General features: G+C 37.9%; 1 protein-coding gene across 2 annotated transcripts in view; it reads left to right on the top strand.

Moving 5' to 3' along the window:
* Positions 1-26002, top strand: part of MEGF10 (multiple EGF-like-domains 10) — an 81179-nt gene that overhangs the window by 3455 nt on the left and 51722 nt on the right. For both annotated transcript variants that reach the window (XM_010566068.1, XM_010566069.1), the window contains exons 3-5: positions 918-1018; positions 10816-10908; positions 25386-25632. In XM_010566068.1, coding sequence (XP_010564370.1) covers positions 918-1018; positions 10816-10908; positions 25386-25632 — 441 coding nt within the window. The remainder of the gene's footprint in view (positions 1-917; positions 1019-10815; positions 10909-25385; positions 25633-26002) is intronic.

Here is a 26002-nt window from a genome sequence, read left to right as displayed (position 1 = left end):
AAGGGGTGAATGATTAAAAACTGGTGATGGCTGTGAGAAGCATTTTCCTCAGAGGCATATGCCCATAAGTATGAACCCCAGGGAAAGTCTCCCCAGGGCACAGCAGCTGGAGGAGATGGGTCAGTACGGATAGTACATAAAAAGCAGATTCTGAGTTCAAAAAGAGATTACACTTTGTTTACCTAAAACACCATTTATATACGAGCTGTTCTTTGCTGGCAGTCCAGACTGTCTTGGGTGTTGTGGGGATGTGTTTACTGCTTGGTGGAGTCTGTGGTCAGCTGCCAGGAGAGCCGGGGGAACAGTTTTACAGACATGGTGGGGAGTAGAGAGGAGAGAGAGTGGTGGGAGAGCCCGGTTCTGATAAATATTACTTGCTTGTGTCAGAAGGAAGCTGTATTTTCTGCAGTTCTTGATGGGTTTATGTGCTGATTTCTCCACTGCCCTGCAGGGCTGCGTTCGACAGAGCGGCAGGAGGTCTGAGCTCTCCCTTGATGTTTCCTGCCTCTTGCCTTGACCAGAACTTCTCTTTTCATGACATCTCTGCCCCTAGAAGACTGACTCACCCTTGGGAGGGTGATCACTGATAGCTGTAATGACCCAGCAAACTGATTTGTATTGCCAGGATTTAGCCTCCATAGGGGATGCTAATGGCAAAGGCAGCGATGCTCTGGTTTGCATATTAGTTAAGTAGCCAAAATCCTTAACTTTTTTTCCTGCTGCCCAGCCACCCACGGGCATAAGGCTTGTTGGGGAACCACTAGGACTCTTGAAGTCAGCAACAGATAAATCAAGGTCTCTTTGAGCTTTTTTTCTCTCCTCCTACTGATACTTGATTTTTTAAAATATGTAAGAATATATATTGTTTTGTTTCTGACCATGAATTGTATGTTACAACCATTCATTCTTTTCTTTAGGATCAGTTACCGTACTGCCTACAGACATGGTGAAAAAACAATGTACAGGCGTAAATCCCAGTGCTGCCCTGGATTTTATGAAAGCAGGGAGATGTGTGTCCGTAAGTTTACCTTCTTTTTGCTTTGAAGTTCCGTATGTTTGTCACAATGCTGGTTTAGACTCCCCTTTGATGGGCAACTTGTGGAAGCTGAGTTAAGGAGGCTCAGTTATTCATCAGTGGTGCACATGCAGCTCTCGTTGAAGTCAGTTGGTGTGCATATGCAAATGACAGGATAATTGGATCTCAGATGTCTAAGTAACCAACCTTGATGTGATTCTAACTAATGATCATATGGAAAATGCACAGCACAAGTGCCAGTGCATTTCCCAACACAGTAAATAAATTCAAGGTTCAAAACCAGAAGGGAAATAGAAGATTTTTCTCCTTAGCATGGGCCCCAGTTGATCCCCATGCTTAGCCTCTCTTGCAGATACCAAGATCTGTAACAACTGTTTGAAGATGGCCACACCGCCTTTTCTTGTGGCATGTGCCCCTGCCTCCACATCTTCCTAAGTCTAAAGAGGGAAAAGCTGTGTCTGGAGCCTTGTGGTGGCCTTGGCTCAGCTCTCTCTCTCTCTTGTTCGGCCTTGTGCAGACCTAGGAAGGTCTGATTCTTAAAATGGTGTTCATTCAAGAGCATAGTAGAAAGGCAGAATAAAAATAGAGGAGGTGTTAATCCAGAGCCCTGGAAGCATGTGGTTAGGAGTTTAACACAGGGTTGTTCAAAGTCATATAGCTGGTTGGGTAGCTAGATGCTCCTGTCGGCAGGACTGACAGCAGGGAACTTGTGATAGGTAAGCGTATCCTTGCGACTGTGAAGGATGGCGTATCCTTGGAGATGGGCAAATGTGTAGGGCTAAAAATGAAACTAATTCAATAGTTTTTCAAATTATTTGTCCCTGTGAAGGCACTTGGGCAGCACGGGCTACAACAGTAAGTTTTCCAGAAATCAGGGAACTGAATCTCTTCATCTTTTCATCTCCTTGAAAAACTGGACTCATCAGGGGCACTCTTTTGTCTGTAACATCATTTGTGATGCTGACCTGTGCGTATACTTTTATTAAATTTAGGAAACAGAAAGGGCATACATTATAGTGGAAAACAGCTATATCCATTCCTTGTTTTTTCTTCAGCTCCTCTAATAATGAGACTTAAAAAACCTTCAGAACCTTAATGAAGAATGTCAGAAGGACTGAGGCAGTATAGCTGAATTTTTTCTGGAAATGTGGGGCCCTGTAAGAGCAGACTGGTGAGGCCTGAAGCCTCTGGCCTGCTGGGACTGCTCTTGGGCTTGCTGCCCAGTTTCTGAACAGGCAACCGATTGGCAAGCCTTCCCAAGAGAAAAAAATGAAAAGCCCAGCTTACTGGGAAGGCCACAGTGTGTGAGCTGTTTTGGCAGCTGCTTTGGCTCCTCTTGCGTGAAGCTCTGCGTCATGTCCCTGAGTCAAACCCTGAGTCTGCTGGTCTGCATGGGGAGCCTGCTGGCACGCTCCCACCGCCCTGGAGCAGGACCTGGACCTAGGCACGTGCAAAAAGCTGGCTCATGTAACAGCATGTTTTCAGCCTAACCCTGCTTTACCTGGCGTTTTTTCCTCAGCTGAGAATGAGAAAAATGGAGATACATTCATTGTTTTATTGTCTGCCTGACAGCTGTAATGGCAGTGGTGAAACATAGCACTCAAGGTATGGAGAAGCTTGTCCAGGAAAAAGTTCTGTGAAATAATGCGTAAGAGACTTGTCACTGCCACTGGATTTCGCAACCCAGTTTAGGAATTGGCAGTGCGGTGGATAAGTCTTTGGTCTTTACCGATAAACAAGAGTCTGAAGATCAATATCAGTATGTACATTAAATTTAATTATTTAATAAAAATGCAAAGTAGTTTCTTAATTTGTGCCTTTCTGTTTGTTGTGAGGTGCAGGCTGGAAGTGACTGACAGGATTTATTTGTATCCCTGGAAGATCATGACCTGCGAATGTCATAACACATCATACTATCCTCATATGTATTTTTGTTTTACGGAACTTCCTGGAATTTGAAAATGCAGCAGTAAGATCTTTGATTTAAAGTGATTTCCGCACAGGGAAAAGCAAGGTCAAAATGATATTTTTAAAAATCAACTTTTTAAAAAAATGCATCTATCTGAGATCAGGTTGGCAATTTTTTTAACCTTTTTGTTTTTAACATGTATGTATTAGACTTATATGAACCAATTTCTAACTACATTTGGTTATTATACAGCATATATGAATGCTGTATGTGAATTATACAGCACATATGAATGCTGTATAATTAAACGAACTAAAGATTAATTTTTTTTATTAAGTAGTGTACTTTTTGAAGAATATAACAGTTTGACTGATCACGAGAAGTGTGATGATGAGTCTCTTATGTGACTACAGCTTTTACATAGCTATAGTATATGTAGTAAATTCATTCTATATTAACATAGTAATACTCAAAACCTAGTAAATTCAGATCACATTGGATGTAGTAATTTTTTGCTGTTATTACATAAAAAGATGCCAGATGCTGATATTCAGGGCATATCTGCTCTGACTTTCGAAGAAATTTTGGAATGCCTCAGACTTCAAATTATGTAAAAATAACGATCCTTCAGTGGAACTAACTTTGCATTTATTTGCTTCTGTAATGGTTGACCTTGGAAGGCACTGAGATACCTTCAGTCCTCTTGATCTTCAACTAGAGCTGAGGATTCAGGGCAAAGGAGGAGCTCAGTTGTTAATAGAAGGTGGCAAACATTTCATGCTTTCCATTGTTTCAACCAGCTTTCTTCGTAGAGAACTTGTATATACTAGAGTAGATGATGCCTGCATACACTGTGATAATAATAGTTGTCCAGTTTAACTTGGAAAGCAAGTGTGATGCTGTCAGTTGAGAACAAATGGTAAGAGATAGTGATGTGAGGAGGACTCTTCTCCTATGTCATCATAGGAGATATATCACTGGCAGAAAGCCAACACAAAATCTGCAAGAAAATGGCGACCACATTGAAGAACACACATGCACCTCCCCCCTTTATTATATGCAAAGATAGAAGAGAATCAAAGCCATTTGAAGTGTTGCGGATATCTTCTTTTATTCTATTCTTGCTCCACAATGTGCACAGCATTTCCGTTAGGGTAATTTTATTTTCCATGCAGTGTGTATTATTTTTTACTTAGTGGAGGATGTAGGATGCTTCTAAAAGGCTAAAATATTTGTGGTACTGTTGATGTTTATTTGTTTGTTTGTTCCTTTATTTGACTTTGCAATTTAGAAAGCTCAATTAGAAAATTCTACTGGTAGATGATTTTTATATGACTCAACACTTCAACGCATACAGTGATGAATTGAAATCTTGTGACTTCCTTTTTAAAATAATAATTAGGAATCTACAGCGTGAATACTCACCAGTCCCTGTTCCCTTAGAGGTAGTACTTACCAGTGGTAATGCCACTTCACTGCCTATAATGGGAAGAGAATTATTTATCACTGCATAAAGAATTGCAAGAATGTGCCAGCCTCGTGTTGCTGAAGTCTGTAAATTTTGTATTCGCAAAGGAAGAGAATGACCAATAGCCAGCGAAAAGCACTGGCTGAAATTTAAGTGGGGGTTTTATGAGTCTTTTGGAGTCCAGTCTGAACAGATTAATTTGAGTTCATTTTAGGATATAAGATTTCTGTGGAATTGTGACTCTAAGTTCCATACTTCTTCCTGAAAACTTTCAATAGGTGAAACTTGTGTTTTCACTTTTTCATGAAAATTCCTTTTGTGTTTTGTCTTTGGATTCAGTGTATATGTGTATATAGATATACATATGTGTGGAATATATATATATGGAAAATATATAACCAGGCCTTTTTTATCACACATATGGAAATTTTTGTTTTGTTTATTCTTCTCTAAATTAAAAATAACTGTTGTACTCTAAATTGTTCAAACTCTGATACAGAATTTTAGCATCCTCTTTGTTTGACTAATGCCATTGATAAGAAGACAGTCACACTAGAAGTAGATATCTGTTAAGAGTTTTATGGAAAAGACCACCCCACTACAGCCACCCATAAGCTTAAAAAAAAAGTCTGTTAAGCAACTCAGATACCTGTCTTTCAATGTTTCTGAGTTTGGTGAAATGATTCTGCATTTTCATCACTATAAGTAAGTGACAAAGTGGCATCAGAAGTCAGTCTCCAACTGCAGCCCTTAGAAGCTTTTCAGGGAACTTCTTGGGGAAGTTTTACATGATGTTAATAAATATTATAATAGACACTTTTTTTTGGTGTAACTTTTGGCCAGTATAGATATATTCTCTTGCAGATTGTGTTTATTATGGCAAGCAGCATTCAGTCATGCTGAATAGAAAAATTATCCTGTGTTTTATTAGTTGTGCCATTTGGATTTGTCTTCAAATGGGTGGGTAAAAAAAATTATATCTTAATTTTAATTCCAACATTATGTGGGGTCAGTACTTGGACTTTTATAAGCATACATATATCTGTTAGTACTTCCAGTATTATCCTGGTGTGTACTCTCCTCATATAAGTCGTGTTTATAAAGGATATGAATAATGTGCAAATTTCTGACTTCTGACTTCCCTATTGCCAGTATCTCTGCAGAAGAATAGGCTAACTGGAGCTCAGGTGATTATTTATTTTTGCTCTTAAAAATTACAGTGCATGTTATTAATGTTTAGATCTGATGGACTTCCTGAAGTGATCTGAATGCAGTTTATATGCAGATACAAAGATAGAATCTTTCTGTTAATTTCTATAAAGGAACTTACTCCTGGCCTTAGAAAGCCCATACCAGGTTGAGAGATTGACTTAGTCTCTTATTTATTCCAAATAATTTACTGTCACTTATCTCCTAATATCAGTGGCAATCCCTAGAAGATTTGGCATATGGATGCTAGGCTAAGCTACAGACTGAGAAGTTTTTACAAAAAGTGCAGTCTTCTGTGGGTTTGTTTTTTGTTGTTGTTGTTGTTTTTACTTTTACAAAGTCCATTCAATTTTTAGCATGTTTCTGAAATTAAAGAATTCAAAGACTAAGACCTTTTCTGGTGGATTTCTTGTAGATTGACACACATGCAGAAGGGAGAATGATCCTAGTAGCATTTTGGTAGCTTGGGCATTGACTTCATATACAGTTTCTGACAGTGTAGCATTTCTAAGAACATCAAAGGAGAAATGTGCCTGTTGAATTTCCGCTAGACCTGAAATATAAAATAAATCATCTATCTTAATGCATAGCTGGATCACTCCCTTTAATAGGAACTGGTCATCAAGCATAGGAAAAAAGCATTAATCAAAGAATATGTTCAGGTAACCAAATCAGGATAGAGTGGTATTAGTAGAAATGCTAAACATGAAGCACAGTCAGGCATGTAGTATGACTTCTTTTGTCGGAAGTCATTTATCTGAAAGAAATAATATGGAGATCTACTTAGAATCCAAAAGCAGGCCCAGTTCAGACATTGCTCTAGTCTTCCTAATACAAATTCTCTGTAAAGTTGATAGGAATTTTGTTTAATAGATTTCAGGTATGAAATCTCATTAAATCAAGTATGATTTCACGTATTTGCTCATTTGATGATGTGATTAATTTGTTTAAAAGGTGGAAGTCTAATTGTGGAACCATAGTTCATTCTCCTGGTCATTTACTAATGTGCATAATTACAGCCAAAATATGTCAATCTTTGCTTATGTTAATTTATTTATGTCTGGCTTTTCAAAATGAAAAAGCAACAGATCCTAAAATGCACGCATAAACTTTCATTGAAGATAAAAATATCTTTTTTCAACTTTTGTTACTGGAAATTCTTCTGTATCTTCTTTTAACATCAGATAATGCAATGCACAGCTGTCTAAATGTCGTGTATGGCAACTTATAATGAAATAACTTCATGTCACTTTCTTAATCACCGTGGGCAGATTCATAAAATGCCATTCAGAAGTTTCAAGTCTTACAATGTTCCACTCTTCATATATACTCTAGTTCAGAAGTGGAATTCATATGAGGCACAGGAGTTACTCCACTCAGCTGTAATACTTTAAGTAGGTATAGCAATGGAGGAGCAATCTGCATTTGCACTGCAGGGGTTATGCCGGAGCCCATCAGCCTACAGGTAGGCATTTGAGTTGCAATCTTCTCTTGAGCTGGAGCACCGTCTCCCTCTCTTCATTGATATCAGTGCAAGACACATGATCAGTGTTGGAAAGTGGTAGCTTGACCTAAAATTGTATTATACGTTCTATGCCTCTAGCATGACTGGCTTAATCCCCCTGGTATGAAGCTGTGGTGCTGAGGCATGTCTATGAGCATGTTGGCCAAGCCCTTGCCTCACATCGCTTTCAGCTTGCTTGTAATAGTGGGTATCGATGGCCTGGGTGGATTACAGATGTCTTTTCACATTGATTCACTTTGCTGAGCTTCCTCAGCAGGGCATGTTCATTTAACTGGTTACAGGAGTACCAGTGCCTGCAACTGAGTTGGGAATGAAGCTCAAGCAGCCTGGTGGGCTTGCATCCAGGGGACGGGGCAGGTCCTCCAGTGGTGTGGAAAGGGCTGCTGCAAGGAACTGCACATGCAGCAGCAGATAATCTTATAGATACTTGAAGCCAGCTGATACTCTGTAGTAGAAAGCAAATCTACCTTTTGTTTTTTAAGAAAATGAAAGAATATGATCTGCTGAAATAGACCTGTAAGTTGGACAAGGCAAGATTTTAGAGAAGATTTTGAAGGAAACAGTAAGACACAGAAGAAAAAGGGAAATAAGGTGTAAAAGGAAATAGGCAAGAGTAAGCTCAGATGGCTTTTCATATGATAATTGATTTTTCCCTTAAAAAAGAAGAAGATATGACTTGTGCAATTTACTGCTGCCACTGAATTTTTGGTGCTTCTTTACACTGCTCAGTATCAAAAAGACTTAATGTTAAGTTTTTCACCTGCTTTTGCACATAGGTATTTTCTTATATCATGTCCACCAATTCCATAGAAAACCAAGAGAAAACAGTTTCTCGGTCCCTGATGTCATTCATGTCTTTTCAGCTTGTTCCAGTGCTTTTCATGTTGTCCTCACCTTACACTTTTTTGTAGGTCATGTAGTAAATTTTGGTTCTCTTATCCCCATGATCAGTGCAAAATTTTTTTACAGATGCTGTCTCTTAGGGATGTTAACTAGGGTTCAGTTGCCAGGAGTCAGTTAGCCCATCAGGTGTCTAGAGAATAATTTCTTTTGGTTACAAAATGGGTTTTTATGTATATCCAGAGTGTAGAAAGAAATCATTCTTTGATCAGATATATTTTGGGGCATTAAGAAACTTTAAAAAAAAAAAAGGAAATACTGGATATCTTTAATTCTTTTGTATATCTTGAACATTTTTTGAAACATCCTTGGCTTTAGTTTATTTTGTTCAAACTAAAAAATTACATGTATCCCTTCTTTGAGAAAGAAATTTGTGTATTTGTATGCCATATATATATATATATAATTTTAACTGATCTTCATTGAATTTATTTGGAAGCAACAATATTTCTGTTACACGACTTCCTTCAGTGGTCCTTATCTCATATTTCTTTTTCATTAGAGTCAGCAGAGTTCTGGCTGTCAAACGCCCCGACATTGTTACCTATAGATAACTTCTATAGAGACTCAGTAGTGGTAGCCCATTTTGAAGACTTGTGTTTGATTTATGTTCTACTACTGGAAAACTGAAACACCACTTCAGTGGCTGAAGAGAAGCTGCTGTTGATTTATGCTATTGTGGCTAAGAAAAGAATACAGCTCTAATTTGCGAGATGACTGCATTGTAAACACTCCGACCCGAAGTTTCTTCTGTTGTACATTTGTTCTAAGACAAGTCTATTTTATTATTGGAAGTAATTGATTATTATTTGCACAGCACCATAGCGTGTGCTGTTACATAGGGGTTGTGGGAAGGACCTATGTGCTCAGCATGTTGTGAGGGCAGTGCAAGGGGATGTTCAAAGAGCTTCTTCTGTACCTCTCGCTGCATGCAGTTTCTTACAACGTTTTCAGTTTTGTAATTTTTTGCATCTGTCTCACAGAGTATGCGATCGAATGTCACTTTATTGAATTTAGCCCTAGTGCTTGGGAATTTGGGTTGAGTTTGTTGGTATTCACTAAGTTATTCATACATGTGCACGTGCAGAGATGTGTATGTGTACAGCTACCATCTGTTGTCCTGTGGCATACTGGTAAGATTTTCCACACATTTGGTTTAGGGAGAGCTTCAGTGCCCAAGGTAGCACTTACTAGGCAAGGATCTTCAAAGGTACAAGTAATTCATATCTAGCTATAAGACTAATGGAAAATTGTCATGTATTATTTAAAGCCATTCTATTCATAATAAATAAATAGAGAACAATGAAATAGCTTTGAATTAGTATCTTGTATCATCTAAAATTTAAAAATTCATATTCTCCCTGTTGATTTCTAATGAAGATCATTTTAATGCACATCTGAAAAGTAGCTTATTAGAAATAAATTTGAGAATGAAAATTAAAGGCTGTTAAAATATGCAATTAATGGCTGTGATCCCAGATAACGAAAGATTTTAGCAATAGATATGATTGATCTCTGTGTGGCTTTCCCTTTTCTTGGCCACACAAAATATAAAGATGACCAATGTGCTTCATTGTGTTTAATTAGGAAAAAGACAGGACATTTTTCAAGTATTTTTTCCTAATTATTGTAGAGCATTTTAAATCCATTCAGAACTGAGATGATTCACCTGTAGTCCCATTAAACTTTTTGTAAACACCAACTTTGTCTTTTTCCCATCAGTCACCTTGTATTCATTGGTATACCTATCAGATTCCTGTCATGGTTTCTCTGGAAATGTTGGTACAAAGAAAATTCTCATCCTGTGCACATTTTTTAAGTTCTATTGTTGTTCAAACCAGAAGAAAAGTATTACAGTATATATATTTTGGAAAGTTAAGGGTATTTCGTGATGAATATGATGCCAGCAAACTGTTGCTGGTTGCAGATTCTTCCTCTTCAGTGTATTGTATTCTAAGTAAGTCAGTTACATTGATGTGCTTGGTATTGAAGCCATTTCAAGTTTTTCTTAAAAATTTCAAATAAAAGCTCTATTTCAAAGTAAGCCCTAACTGTAGAAACACATGCTTGCAAATCATAAAATTAAAAAAAAGTAAAGAAAAATTTCAAGCAGCTCTGCTTAGCACTTAGAATAAAGGTTGCAGTGAACCATAGGGTTTACTTCTCATGCCTTACCTTAATCATCACTGTTTTGTTGTGCTTCATTTGAACTGTGCAACTATTCAGAAAAATCATTATTAAAATAATGTGTTGCAAATCATATTTTATCCATGCTGTTGCAAGATAACTCCCTTTTTTATGTGTGCAGAAGTTCCCCCTTTTTCTTGGTGTGAGAGTTTGCTTCAGAGAATCACAGAATGGTTGAGGTTCGAAGGGACCTGTGGAAGTCATTTTGTCCAACTTCCCTGCTCAGGCAGGGCCACCTAGAGCCTTTTCCCCAGGACCATGTTCAGATGGGTTTCCAATCTATATCATACTATGACTCTTTTTTCATTAAATGTGGATAATTTTCTCTTTGTTAAATGCAAAAGTATTTGAGTAGCACCAACGTGGTTTTAGTTGGAGCCTTCAAACTTAGGAGAAATAGAAGAGAGTGAAGTAAGAAAGTTTATTTGAAGAGATGCCATCAAACTTTAACACATTAATGTTTATTTTGCTTTTAAAAGATATTTGAGACATGGAAGATCTGGATTAGGAATAAGTTTAGAATATTTTTCCTAGTGCTAAGAGTTCTTCTTTAATTCTTTTTTTATTTCCTTCTCTGACAGCTCATTGTGCTGATAAATGTGTCCACGGTCGTTGTATTGCTCCGAACACCTGTCAGTGTGAGCCTGGCTGGGGAGGACCCAACTGCTCCAGTGGTGAGTTTTCACCTGCTTCTGCCTGTCTCATGCTCTTTCTGTGGTCTTGTCCTCTCTTTTGGGCAGATTATTATCGATTCTGTGCTTGGACTCCTGCCTTCTGGTCAGGGGACTGTTCTGAGTTATCAGGTTACTCTGTGTGACCTGATTTTTCTTCATTTACTTGCAATGTTGTCCTTTAGCAGGGCTAAATGTCGTGAGCTATTTTGTGCTCAGAAACATGCAGATGATACAGAACTTGGTATCTGTATAATAGATAAAATTCTATTTTAACCATAAGAAAATATTTAATTTTTTTTTTCCTAATTTGTAAAGCATGATGGTGCCAGGTAATGTTTAAAAGCTATGAGCAAGCCTTCCTTACACCCCTATCCTCCTTTTTCACTCTGCCACTAACTTGTCCTTTTTTCCCCTTACTGTGTTCCCCTCTTCCATTTTTAGTTGCTTCCTGTCTGCTCACTCTCCTTCCATTTTACTCTCACTTACTAGTCATACTTCCCCAACTTCCTTCTCCTTCCCTTCTGCCATGAGAGTGTGTGCAGGAGATGAGGGGAGCAAGAGCAGAGTATCGAGGACTCATACAGCAGGAGACAGGGGCAGGCTGGCACCTTTTCTGCTTGGCGTGTGGGTGCAGTCACATGCAACCCAGTGAGCAGGTGGTCACGCTTAATAAAGAAATTACAGAGATCGAGGCCATCACACGCCTGATGAAAGAACATAGCAAAATGTCAAAAACACAGAGTGAAGAAATAAAATAGTATCAGTTCGTGACCTTTTTATTCACTGCTGTTTTCTAGACTCTGAGTGTAAAACCAAGCACTGTAGGCTGCAATAAGGCAGTAAGGTCTGGACAGATGGCAGAAACCCCTCAGTGGCAGGGCTGATGTGTTTGTGTGCTATCCCTTCCTCTGTCAAAGGTAATTGTTTGTGCAGAACATGAATTGTTATTTTTTCTTCTCTTTGCCTGAAATAGAGCTTCTCAGCGTAATTCTTGATTTTTTTTTTTTTTTTGTTATAATTTGCTATTTATTCCATCTTTCTGTTCCCCTTTTTAAGGTCTTTGGAAATGTAATGTTTGGGCTAACATTACAACCATATACTTTGTTACATTCAAGTTCAAAGTGGGTCACTGCTAGTGGCTGTTCACTTGAAATGAACATATTTCAGTCAACAACAACTATTTATAATTTAAATTTCACAGACCATATAAAGTTCTAATTCATAAATCAGAGCTTGATGTCTTGCAAAGGTATTATGCTGCTAGTTTACTTAGTATGGGATTCCTATAAAAATAACAACTGTGAAAAACCTAGGTCATCAGCAGGACAAAAATAATATGGTATTTTCACCCTCATTCCTTAACAGAGCTAGGGAAATGTTCTTTTTTTGCAAACAAGGTGCTGTAATGAGTCTTCATCTGGAACTGATCTGTTGTTTAGGCAGAGTATTTTGTAAAATTTGAGAGAGAGAGTGAACAAAACCAATTAATAATAAATTACATGAGGAAGAACTTAACCATTTAAAAATTATTACATTTGTTGTATAGTCTTTGTATATACTTAGGTGTGATTTTTTTCATAAACAGCTCTAAAGAAACACCAAGTTTTTCATAAGGCATAAAACTGAGTTAGCCATGCAATGTTACTGTAATACTGATCTTAATCTAGTGTGCTGAATTGTCAAAAGAAGTTGTCAAAAAATGTGATCCTTCTTTCTGAAAGCCTTATGTATCAAGCTCTTCTGTAACTAATCAAAGGTGCAGAAGAAACATGTATCACTAGACACTTAGAATGGGGAGATACTGTTATTTATTGAGATTTCCAAGTTCAAAACTTGCTGAAAGGGCACTTCAGATGAGAAAGGAGCCTCTAAATCTGTCTTTGGAAATAATCCTTCCTCTCACAGGATTTTCTAGATTCCATTTCCCTTACCTGTCTGGTATAATTCATTTTGAATACATGTGCAGCTCTTTTCCTCTGCTTCTTCCTCAGTTGGTTGCCTTTGATTGCTTGTCACAGCAGCCTCAATAGTAAAAATACTTTCTGGTGTGCGTACACAACAGGCTAAAGCTGAAAGAGCCTTTGTTCATGTACCTTTGAACAGTGTGATCTCTGGAGAGATTGGTGATCTTCTAAAGGCTTCTGCGTGACATTAGAGCTAACTGGAACTGCTGAAATTTATTTCGGATTGCTAATGTAGTCCTAGGAGAAGAGGGGTAGGCTGAGGAAGAGGATATTTTTGTGCATATGCTACAGGGACATTTGTTTTGGAATTGATCTGTTTCTGTGTGGACAGACTTGAAAAGGTGTTGCTTTCACCAGATTGTCTTTCTGAGTTTCAGTGGTGCTGTTTGTTGCTAGCTGTGCATGATTTCGTTATCTGTGTGTCTGAGGGCTACAGCACAGATCAAATAGAATTGAAGAGCAGTGGATAGTGTTGGAGAGACAGTAAGTAGTTTTGGCTCTCTGGCACTGAGTTTTATTGTTGCTTGCCCTGCGTAGGAGATTTTCATATTTTGCCTTTCACTGTATTTTCTGCATGATCCCCAATGATTAGTTTTAGTAACAAAAGGTACAATGTGATAAAATAAAGAGGTGCTTTTTCTCAATAATAATAATGTTGATATGGCAAATTATTCATTCAAGAAGAATACAGGCAAATTGCCATACTATAATAATGTCTATCATATAAACATTTTAACTCTGTAACTGTTTAACTGAATAATGGAGAAGGAACAATGATTACATGGCAGGCCAGTATTTTTGAAAGACAGACACTCAGGCATTTAATAGTTACTGATGACCCAATAAAATACTGTGACAGAAAGGGAGAGATTATTCTCAAAGTGCAAGATATCAGGCATGGTTCCAGATTTAGTAATCTGTTCATCTTCATGAACAAAAATAATGTTCTACCTAAGCACTAAACTTTTTTAAAACTGCAGAACTAAACTTTTTCTTCCCAACTTTTTCAATCCTTTCTGTATTAGGATTGATTATTCTCCTTACAAAGGAATTTAATCTGTAAGTATCTGAGAACAGAGTTAGTCCTATTGCAGTATCTGTCCATCTGCCAACCCCCAGCTCAATTTTATCTGTAGTTTCTCAGTTGTATTTGCCCAATGCATTTAAAATAAATTTTCAAACTGTATGCCACTGCTTCTATGTGACAGTGGCTTTCTGGGTGGTATTTGCAGACAAGTGCTTCCTAAATGCTGTAATGTTGTCTCAAAAAATGACAGTGATTGCATGGGCTAAATTCGTGCATTATGCAGTAGAAGCTGAATCAGCAAGCTTCCTCCCCTATCTTTGCATACTGCTGTGTGTTATGGCCTAATGACCTTTCTGGGGACTAAACTTTGGAGGAGACTCCCATTTTCTTTTGTAGCAACCGTTACTTCCTTTTTGTGATGAGTCTTATCCAATTCCTAATAGCCTAGGTCAGTGGCTGCTTTCAGTTTAGGGAGAAGAGGGATAAAGATTTGACTGAACTACTGAGGCTGTCCTCTTTCAGTGCTCAGTTCTAGCCCAGCCTATAACTCTCCTCTACATCACATCCTCTGCCTTTCTGAAACCTTACATCCCACCTGAGAGAAAAATAGGATTGGATGTATTCTTCTGTGAGTAAAACCTGAGTGGTGGTCTCAGAATTTGGCTAATTAAATAAAATGTCTTTGGGGAACCTTTCCCATGTGAGACATATTTTTTTCTTCAGACATTTTCTTTTTAGTTAAAGGAAATATACTGTATTAGGCAGTGTTTGCTTGCAGTGAATTTCAATGGGAGTTGATGAAGGAGTTGATGATAACATACATATATCTGAAAAGAAATGCTACTTGGATTGAGAGATCACTCATTTGCAGAACACTTCTATTCTAGCAGGAGAGATGACAGTCATGCGAAACAAGTTATTCTAATAAAGATTTATTGACCTAACACAGTAGTCAGGTCAATGACAAATGACTGGACAGAAGTCGTGTTGAACCTATCCCTTGGAGCGAGAGAATCAGCACAACCAGTGTGCTGTCAGCACCCCTTTGAAGAAGTGTTTGTGAGCTTTAGGAGTATAAGTTAATCAGTTCTGGGCTGGGGACAAGGACAGAATTTAGAAAAAAGGACACAGTGGTAAAGATAGGTATGTTTGTAAATTAAAAATGTAAACAAATAGTTTTTATTGAAAAACAAACAAACCAACACAACCTCTCCCTCCCAAACTGGATTATTGTTTATATAAAATTTTTAACTGACATGTGTCAGATTGGATTGTTACATGGTATAAGAGCATTTTTGACTACAGGTTGTGTATAAAGCCAGTCTTCTGTAAAAGTTGCTACACGTAGTGATAGTTGGCTGTCTAGATGTGTAGAGATGATCAAACCAGGTTTTACATTTGTAGATTGTTTTCTGCCTGTTTTCCACTTACACTCTTGCAGCAGTATTTGCTGTAATACGTAATATATGGATCTCATTGTCAGTTTTGAATGTGTGTGCAAGGTGGATACACATGCAGCCTAACATGGACCCCCACTAAGCAATCAGGACATTCACTTTGTTTTTCTTCTCATGCCTAGTAGTCCACAAATAATTCCTTCAAAATCAATAGGACACTTTCTGAATAAGCTGGAGCAGAGGCAAAAGGCCAAAATCAATATTACACTGATTTGTCTGCAAAGGTTATAGCCTTCATGATCCCCCGGCTGGCCTGGGTATTAAAGCAAAAAGGGAATGACATGTTTTTGGTTTATGACAAGTATGTTAGGATTGTTTGTGGAAATGTGAATAGGCATTTTCTATTTTTATTGTATTTAAGTAATCTGAGATTTGTTTGGATTTTAATTTCTAAATTGATTCCATTGGTGATTAATAGAGTTTCACTGGGGCTATAGTCTGAGGGCATGAGGGTAGAACAAGTGGCCCTAAGGTGTAATTTGCCTCCAGGGTTTTATAAAGCATGAGAAAAGGAGTGGCTTTTTCCTTAATACATTAAGCTGAGCGTTTAAAGCTGACATCAGAGAAACATCTTCTTACCTTTAAATGCATTTACTAGGGAAAATTTTAAGGTACAGTAGCTCTGCCACTGTCAGATTTCCTTTACTGTCATGGGTGTTTGTAAAGTTTGCAAATTCTGTGAAAATCTCACTGTTTTCTTCATGGGACTTGGCAGATGCAGAATATGGCAGAAACAGGATCCCTTGGCATAGCTTGTGTGAGACACTCACGTGAGTTACAAGCACTGCCAGTTTCTCAGTGGAGCTTATAATTTCCATTAACCCTGCAGAGGTGGGTATGTGACTGTTTTCCACAGACACGCTTGCACCCCAAGTCTGGTGTGAGTACCAGGCAAGGTGCCTGGGAATATCTTGTACACTCTGACGGCACAGCTTGTGAATCTTGAGTTGAGCTTCTTTGACCAAGGCTGTGCTTTCCTTTTTGTTTATCAAAAGCATTTTGACTAACAGAGCTTGCAAGATATGCTTAGAGAGCTAGCTCATCCTTAAGTTTTCCAAGCCATTCAACAGGCTGTAGAAATAGGTTCTGGTTTTAACCACATGCTTGCATCAGAAAGGCTTGGTTCCCAGAACTGAGAAACTGCTGAACACACAGGTGAAACTGCAGAGTATCCTGACAGAGAGCTATTTGCTTTTATGCAAAATGTAGAGAAATGGCTCATTTAAATAATGCAGAACTGTGCCCTGCCCCTGCTCCCAAATGGCTACACGCACAAATGTGTCCTGTTAGCAAAAGTGACAGCAGGTCATAAACAATCTTAAATTTAACCATTTCTTATTACATGTGTCTTCCCCATAGTCTTTGCTACCCCTAATTCTTCTGTAATTATTACTTCTGTAATTCCCCTAACTGACTTGTCCTCAATTTTGCCAGCTGAACTCTTTATTTTCTCCTCTAACAAGGCTGAATATCTTTGGGTTGAGAAGCTAACCCACCAGCAAGTTATATCAGGTGCACATAAGGAAAACAGGTATTAATGGAAGTTGCCGTCACCTTCATTGTTGGCAGAGTCACTACACTGTCACTATGGTAGATGGTATCAGAATTCCCAGGGCTACATAGCAACTGTGCTTTTCTAGAGTTCAGTACAACGATGTATTTAAAATTATATTATTCTTATGTTTAATAGAATGCTATAAAGTATTTTGGTTTTGATGTTCTAGGGAAATTAACAGATTTTGTGGACATGCTTCAGCATTTTGCTGAATTACAGTTCCAATCCTTAAGCAAAAGCAGAAACAAAAACATATATTCTACAAAACTGAGTTAGTAAATTTACTTATGTTGAGATTTACTGAAGGAAGGCATTGTAGTAAATGGTGATGGTTTTACTGATTTGTAAACATCTTTGGGATCAGAGAAGCTTTTCATTTCTGCTTTTCACCATTTTGTAAACTCAGTATATTTGTGGTGTTTACCTAAGTTGATTCCTTGAATAATATCTCTCTAAATTTTTTGTTTCTAGTAACAGTGCAGAAGTACTTTTAGTACTGTTTTAATTTCAGTCTGCCATATATATTGGTGCACTTACATATTGTCAGTGGCTCTCTTAGCAGGTTTTCAAGGATGTGAAGGATAACATTTGTTGCTAATTTAAAAATTAAGACGACCTTCAAGTCATTGCAAAAAAAGGAAAAAAGCTAATTTATGGTCCTACAAGGAGATCTGTGCAAAATCAGGATCATGGACAACAGTCCATTCTATAGAGTACAGTCAGATTCTTATAATTTTGTAACTTTTCATATGGTAGTGATTATTTTTAACAGGTTTTATCTCAGTAGCAAGATAAAATGAACACCAAGAGACATCTGTGTGTGTTTTCCTTAGCAATTATCCAACCTTGTGTTCTGATGTCCAAAGCACTTTGAAGAGTCTTCTGAAATTTATGGCATGTGAAAGGCATATACTTCCAGTCTTTTACAGGACCTGAAAAACACATTTTCATTGTTCTTCCACTTCACAGATCAAAAGGCTTTTACAAAGAAAAAAAATAATCCCTAAATTCATTAAAGCTTAGCATTTTGAATAAAAATCCTTTCTTATACACAAAACAAAAAGTAAGAATGAAAAATGTGCCACAGGGTAAAAAGCCTACAGTATAATAAATGAAATCAGATAGAAGCAGAAGACTCAAAGAAAATCCAGATTTAATAGAAAGTGTGTTCTGAAAAAAACCCACTACTATTCATTTCTGTGTCTGGGATGTAGGTAAAATAGGTCTTTTACTAAAAGGCATTGGTATTTTATAATTATTATGAGTGATTCTCTAAAGGAAAAAGATTTCTTTTCTGATATGTATGTGCATATATTTTCATAACATCTTGAGGTGACTAGAACAGAGCATAAAAAAAAATATGGAAATAATAGAATATTTTTATTAAATAAGACTTTGAAGGTTTTCTAAAGGATGTTTTTATTCTACTTTCCAGAATAGCTCACTTTGTTTTCTGGCTTTTTCGACTCATCTCTGAAATTTCTGTTTGCCATGTTTCACATTTACTGTCTTGCAATCCAGGCTGACAAACAGGTTGATGTCACTAGGGACTTAATGCATCTTGTAGAATTTTGAGTATTTTGAGTATTTATAAGTATTTTATTTTGAGTATTTATAGCTTTCAGAGTCAGTGGGAATTTACTTTTATTTGCTTTAAATTCCATTTGGGAGAGTTATTAGCTGTTTCCCATCCTGCAGGAATATTCTAAGGGAAACAAATGGTTTAGATCCACAGCTAAAACAAATCATAATAGCAGAGAGTAGTTTCAAGAATACAGTCTGAACTTTCCGATAAGGATGATGTGGATTTAGATTAGTGACAACATTCATATTTCTGTCATGGTTTTTGCTTAGTGAATCAATGAATGTTGTTCTGAACACAAACACACTCAGAAATGAAGATCATTAAGAGTAGCATCTACATGGCTATGACTTTTCATGTCCTTATCAGCTAAAAGTAATTGAAGATCCGTAAAGTATTATCCAAGTTTATTCTTGCATAGACCAAAGGTACATGATGCCTTAATGTAATATATGAGCTATTTGACTGTTGTTATGGTATGTGAAATACCTTTGTTCCAGTCAAGAAGGAGATCAATCCAGTTTTCTGACAAAATTTTAATCTGGAGTGTGGTGCTTGCCATGTCTTTGCAAGCCTTCATATTGTAATTAAGGCACTCTCTGGGCAAAACAGTAAACACATTTTCAGGTATGCAAAATACAAGGCTATGTAACACATGAATTAGAATTAAATTTCCCTTCTATTAACACTTGAAAGTTTGATAGGCATCCATTGTTGATGGAGAAAAGGGAGGACTTATTCTGGGTGTGTTTCCTTACTGAGGTCATCAGAAAAAACGTTGAGGCGAGTGGCTCCTCTTACTTATGAATTTAAATGCTGCGTTCATAAAAAGTTATTCTGTTTTGTTGTGAAATTCTTACTGTGATTCATCAGATTCTACTTACTGCCAGTTAGATATCTAAAGTATTAGTTCCACTAATGTATATTTATGTTAAGACAAGCAAGTTTCTTGCTTCTGGAACAGAAGGAAGAGTCATTCTTCCAAATGCTAAACTCTGGACAGCCTTAGGGCAATTTATGATAACAAGATTGTCAGTGGGCTGCACCTTTGGATAAATCAAAGTTTTCTTAATGTTGGCCTATTTTACTTACACTGGCTATGCTTGGCTGTTAGTGGTAGTTATTCTCTAATAATGAAGTCATTTGTGGGTCCTCCTAGAAATGTTACTGTTTTCTTGTTTATATCCTCTGCTCCAAAACACTGGAATAGTTTTTAAATATGGCATTTTACAGTTGGTCTACTTTTAGTTGCAGATGATGGTCATTCCTGCTCCTTGGTGGACCTCATGGCTGCTCCTGCTGGGGATTTGTGGACTGGGCAAGTAAAAATACAGAACAGAAAGTTGCCTCTGCCCCAGAGAACCTGTGGCTGAAGGAAAAGAAAAGAGATAACACAAAGCTAGAAACATGTAGGAGATGAGGAAGGAAGCAAACGCTGACAAATGACTGGCAGGTAGTGGTTTTGGCACACTTGCCACAACAACTATATGCAGACTTCACAGGAAGGAGGAATTATAAGGTAGGGACATGGAGGAGGACATCGTGGCAGTTTTATGGCTTGGGGTATGGAGAGCTGTGCCAAGCTGTAGAGGTAACTTGAGGAGAAACAAGGAAGACAATAGTCTGAAAATGCAGCAAAGGGGCTAAGGTCACGGGTGATGTAAATGTGGGGGTTGATACTTGGATACTGGATGACAAATGATAGATGAGAGATAGGCCATAAAGGCCATGAAAGTAAGGACAAGACAAGAGAGATCTGAGAGTCAAAGGACGGATGCAAAGGAAGGCACAAAGATTTAGACTTGTGCTTGATGTGACAACCTAGAAAGGAAGAAAGGTCAGTCAAAGATGATGTTGAAGTTATGGGCAGCTTCAGTTTGTTTTACATGCTGGAGCAAGGAAAATCAACTTTCACTTGCTAAAGGCTGTGGCTCCTTGAACCTATCTGAAGAAATTATGTTGGAGTTTTGAGGATACAGAGAAATAGGAATTCTGCATATTTGCCACTGTTCGCTTATTTTAAAATTGTACTTCACAATATTGCGTTCCAAGTGAGGGAGTGTTCGCTCCGTTTCTGCTGTCTGTAGTAGGGAATTTTTTTTTCAGTTGTTTTAAAAGACCATAAAAATACATAAGCTGAATGCTGCAGTAAGAATCTCCTCTGTTTTGGTGACAATGGTACGTATTTCCAAAACCACACAGCAGTGTGCGTTGCAGAAAGATGTGTAAGCCAGAATAAAATCTCATTCTGTTGTCTTGGTGCTACATAAAAGACAGCTACAAAAAATGATAGCAAGAAAAGTAAATTTTAGTTTTGCTGTGATTCTTCACTTTCAACTCCCCATTGGGAAAGAAGAAAGACAAAAAGAGAAGAAAAGATCTTTAAAAAAGCATTGCAATAAACATTGTCTGGCTTGAATATCATGTTAAAAGGAAACTGGCATATTTAAAAGATAGTTGCAAGTCAGAGTTTCTAAGGAGGTGTTTCTTCTGAAATGTTCTTTGATTTGATTTGATAGCCTAATTTTATTCTCATTATAGGCCATTCTTTAGAGAAGTACAGAATTGTAGGTGATCAAGGTGGGTTTGTCAGGAATAAGCTTGGACTCATTTGCACTTTTCTTTTTGTTGTCTTTTAATGAAACCAATGAAAAAAGCAGAAAAAACCCTTACAAGTTTGTGACCACATTTAGTTAAAAATGTCTTTGTTTATAAGGAGTAATAAAAGAGTTACCAAATTCTTCAGATGTGCTTCAGATTATTCTAAAAATTCATACCTTGCACTATAAAATATCAGGGCTCCCTCCATCCTAATTTGCAAATCACCAGCCGCTCACGGAAACCATGTGCATAAAAACACATCTAGCCCAGCATAATAACAATGCACATTACAGTTATTCTACTAGGAAATGCAGAATTTTAAATCTTCAAAGATGCTACAAAAGGCCCACAAATGATAGCAATTTGCATCACAGATTGCAATTTATTCTTGAAGGTGATTTTTTTTACTGTTGAATCCTTGAGCTTTTCTATGTTTCTACAGTCACTGTTTGGCACTCAGTTTCAGAAGGCATTTCTTTATGATGGTAGACCTATATTTTCTTAGAGTTTCATACCATACTTGCTCATTTTAAATGAGGGTTTATACAATGCAGTGCCTTTATTCCCAAAGGCAAACTTTTGCTTTGACTAAGTAACCTTTTGAGAAAAAAGTTCTCTGTCCTGTATTTGTAGCATTGTGTGATGTGCACAGCATATACTGCAGTGACAAAAAAGATATTCCCAGATGAACAGAATGTATAAAAAGAAAAATGACAAGATGCAGCATTAATACCATGGTGTTTATTAAACATTTACTTTGATTTTTTTTTTCTGCTACAGCATAAGGTGAAGGCGGAAAGGACCCTGTGAGTCTACTATGAAAGCTGATAAGGAGCAGTACAGCTAGCTGGTTCTTCTGTTTTAAACAGAGTATGTTTATCTGTTTTAAACAGAATATGTCTGAGGGTGAACATAAGATATGTGAAAAGGGGAAGGAGAATGACTTCTGTAAGGAAGGTGCTGTGCATAAAATAGAGCAGCATTAGGCTGGTTCTGTATGATCAATACAGAAAATTAACCCTGGTTTACTAATTGGGTTTTGCATTTCTGCAGGATTTGGGCTGTTTCCAGAAGTTATTGGGGCCGAGATACCTCATCCTTGTGAACGATTCTGAACCAGAACGCACCATTCTGAACATGGGGCTCTTGTCTCTATACTTTGCTCCCCTTTCACATACACCCTGTGCTGAGACAGCTGATTTACAGCTCCAAATCTGTTCAGAAGCCAGTAGCTGACACTTCTGCGTGTGTGTGCATGTAGTGTTTGCATATGCATGTGTGCCTGTGACCTTGGTGCAGTCAGGACAGTCGGAGCAGCTATTCTGATTAAACTCCAGCTGACAGTCTGTAACCTGACGATAGTCATTAACTCAAAGACTATCCCATTCCACCAGATTAGCAGCTGTGTGACTTCCAGCCTAGCTTTCTTAGTGTCTGAATACTAGGAAGCAGCAGAAATGGAAGCAACAGAAATAGTCTGATGTAATAGTTGGTAAATTTAGCCTCCAAATCTTATTAAAAATAAACCAAACTCACCACAGGAAACATTTCTACCCTTTACCCTCTTCTTTTTTAATAGTAAACTCAGCATTATTTCTGACAAATCACTTTAATTTCCTGTAGGAAACATGATTGATTATCGGTCAGGGGACACAGAGGTAAAATACATGATTTGTCCATCTCATTCAAAATTATTATTTATTCCCATTAATCTTGCAAATTTCTCCACAATTCTGCCCATAACTCACAGATAGATGCTAGGCTTGTGATAGAGGTTATGTGAAGGACTATTGTGTAGTCATACTATGGTGGGGCCACTGCTGTCCTGGTGGAATGCTTCACTATTGTGCTGTAGTGAAAAATTGCATAGTCAATATTTGTTACCTACATGGCTGTTGCCAGGAGGCTGGTCATGACACTGGAAATCCTATTAGCAGCCATATGATGCTTTTTATTTTAATGATTTCTTGCAAACATAATGAGATGATCATGCCAGGAAACTAATAAATTATTATGTACTGTGTGGTACCTGCTCTTACAGTAAAATTGTTGAGAAAGGTTCAAGTTCACAGACACAGCACATTCACCTTGGACATCAGTATATCTCCAGGAGACAGCAGGTTGCATCCCAGAGAGGCAGACTGGGAATGGGACTGTAGAAGGAGAAGAGGGAGTACAAGGCCTCTGCGGCTTCACAGGCGAAGCGGTTTCTAGCAAGTCTTGGTGCCTGGGTGTTGGATGCAATGGCAGATGCGTAGTAGTAGATGTTTCTGGTCTGTGCGGCTCTTAGACTCATTACACTGGGTCTTCAAGCAGCTACATGAATGTCGTTGCACTGCACCCAATATCCCATCTATTGATGAAAGAACACAAGCTCGCACTTATCAACCAAGCGTAAGTCTTCTCTTGCCTATTGCGTCTATATCTAGAGTGTGTTCAGGCCACGTTTATCCTTGACTGAGCTCTGCACTGGAACAGTCATGATCTGGTGATCATTCTGAATTATTCTGTTTATTAGACATGCCAGGACAGGGGTTCTTTTTGTTTGTTTGTTTGTTTAGTTTCGCTTTGGTTGGGGTTTTTTTGTTTATTTAGTCCATAAGGAATGGCTGAAATTGAAATTGTCTATTTTGTCTGGGAGCAGGAGGAAGACTGTTATCTGAAGCCAGAATAATGTGATAAGCAAAAAAAATATGTAGGGGTGTCTGCTCAATCATGACAGAACGTGTGACTGTCTCAGATGTCTCACCACCCATACATATATTTTTTTATATATATATATATATATCCCAAAATAGCTAGTTTCCTGACAACAATCTGAGAACTGGTTAAGTATGAGGATTACACTTTCTGTTCCATGCAGATGTGTTGAAAATAAACACATAGCAGTTCTGAATGAATGTGAGTTAGCATGGGGAAAGGCAACCTGGGAGATGCTGTGTGCTGGAGACAGTAGTATAGTCCAGAACAAAACCCACACATCTTCAAAGAGAGAGGCCAATAATAAGGTGGACAGTTGTTCTGTCAGTTTGACAGTATTGCCGGGTGTTTATAATACATGCAATACTTTCTGTTGCTTAGCATTTTATTGTGCGTAGGTGCTCACAATATCTCCATTATGGATGCATGTTCTAGTGACCTCTCCTGGAAAAAAAAATAATCTTAAGGAGTAGATTCTTTACAAGACCCTAATCCCTTTTTATTTGTGTAGCCTGAGTGAACAGCTCCTATAGCTGAATAATTCATACCCTGAGGAGGGTTCTTGAATTACTTTGCATTAGTCTACGAAAGTGTGCCTGTTCTCTGCCTGGCTTTTTTGCCCCAGGAGAAGACTGGGAGAACAATGGTTGTCAGTCTCCAAGAGGAGAGCCCAGGCTTCCAGTTGCTGCAACTGAGGCTTTCTTGTTGTACTGCTGTTATCAACAGAACATAAAAATAAAATCAGATCATTTGACCATATGATTAGCACATTCCTGTTGAACTCTAGGTGACCTTAACCTTCTGGGTCTTTACAGAACTCCTGTGTTTCTCTCTTAAGAAAGATTTCTTCCTTAACAGCAAGGTTTTTCTTTTGATGCTGAAATAACCTCTGAGTGGTTTGCTTATAGGGTTTTAATGGGCTGTATTGGGGCAGACAAGAAAAGATGCATTTGAATGATTGTGAAGACACATTGGATAACCAAATTTGTAACATCCAGATGAAGTTTAACCATGTAATCATTAATTTCTATTGCTTGGTGAAATGCTTCTTGTGTTTTCTTTTGCCCTATCAGTATATTGCAAGATTGAAAAGGAAGTATTTGCAATTATGTAAACAAGTAGGAACTTGTGGATTTGAAAAAAATCATAATCTTATGTTGAGTAAGCTTTGCAACTTCCTTGTGGGATTCAGACAGTTGTTTATGGGTTTAGACCACATTTTTTTACTTTTTTAAGTTAGCAGGATTTCTTTGGGGAAATGGAAGCTCACTGCAACCATAACTGTTATTTGATGGAGAGTCGTAATGAAGAGTTTTGACAATGAAGAGACTAGAACTTGCATTTATTTCATAGCTTCACGTTTTAACACGTTTTCATGTTTGCTTTTATGCCTAAGAAATTAATTTGTGTACATAAATTAAATTCTGTCTGACTGCCAAGATCCTTGAGGACCAAGAAGAACTGAGGATGTACTACATAACTATTTCCATTTTATAACTTTTTTTTTTTTTACAGTTGACTCATAGTATCTTCAGTGCTGTAACATGAGCTATTATAAAACTGCTGTAAATTTTTCCTTCTACCCCTTCAGCATGTGACAGTGACCACTGGGGACCTCACTGCAGCAGCCGCTGCCAGTGCAAAAACGGAGCCTTGTGCAACCCCATTACAGGAGCCTGCCACTGCGCGTCGGGTTTCAAAGGTTGGCGCTGCGAGGAACGCTGCGATCAAGGGACGTATGGAAATGATTGCCATCAAAAATGCCAGTGTCAAAATGGAGCTACCTGCGACCATGTGACAGGAGAGTGCAGGTGTCCTCCTGGATACACTGGTGCCTTGTAAGCAGTGGCTGTATTATTTATGGGGGAGAGGTACAAGTTTTAAATAGTGCTAACAAGAGAAATTAAGTTTAGATTAACTTTTAACACTATGGTGTTGGTTTGGCTGCTGTGTAACGCAGAGAAGCAGGGCTGGCTAAGAAGCAGCTGGGCAAACCATGTTGCAGTGCATGTTCAGATGTTTGGCTGAGAAGAAGCCCTCTTGGTCTGGACTGTTAAGTAAAAGCCCCAAAAAGTAGCATCAGGAGCTTCTTCCTGGCCACCATGGAAACGGTTTGGCTACAAGTCTGGAAAACCACGTTGAAACATGGAGTTATTTGGCTTTATCATTCCAGAATAGATTTTGAGCTTTGTCAGTGACCACAAATGA

This window comes from Haliaeetus leucocephalus, unplaced genomic scaffold (assembly GCF_000737465.1).
Source record: "Haliaeetus leucocephalus isolate CR32 unplaced genomic scaffold, Haliaeetus_leucocephalus-4.0 Scaffold203, whole genome shotgun sequence".
Classification (NCBI taxonomy): Eukaryota; Metazoa; Chordata; class Aves; order Accipitriformes; family Accipitridae; genus Haliaeetus; species Haliaeetus leucocephalus.
Note: the sequence above shows the minus strand (reverse complement) of the source record. Positions and strands in the feature narration are given on the sequence as shown.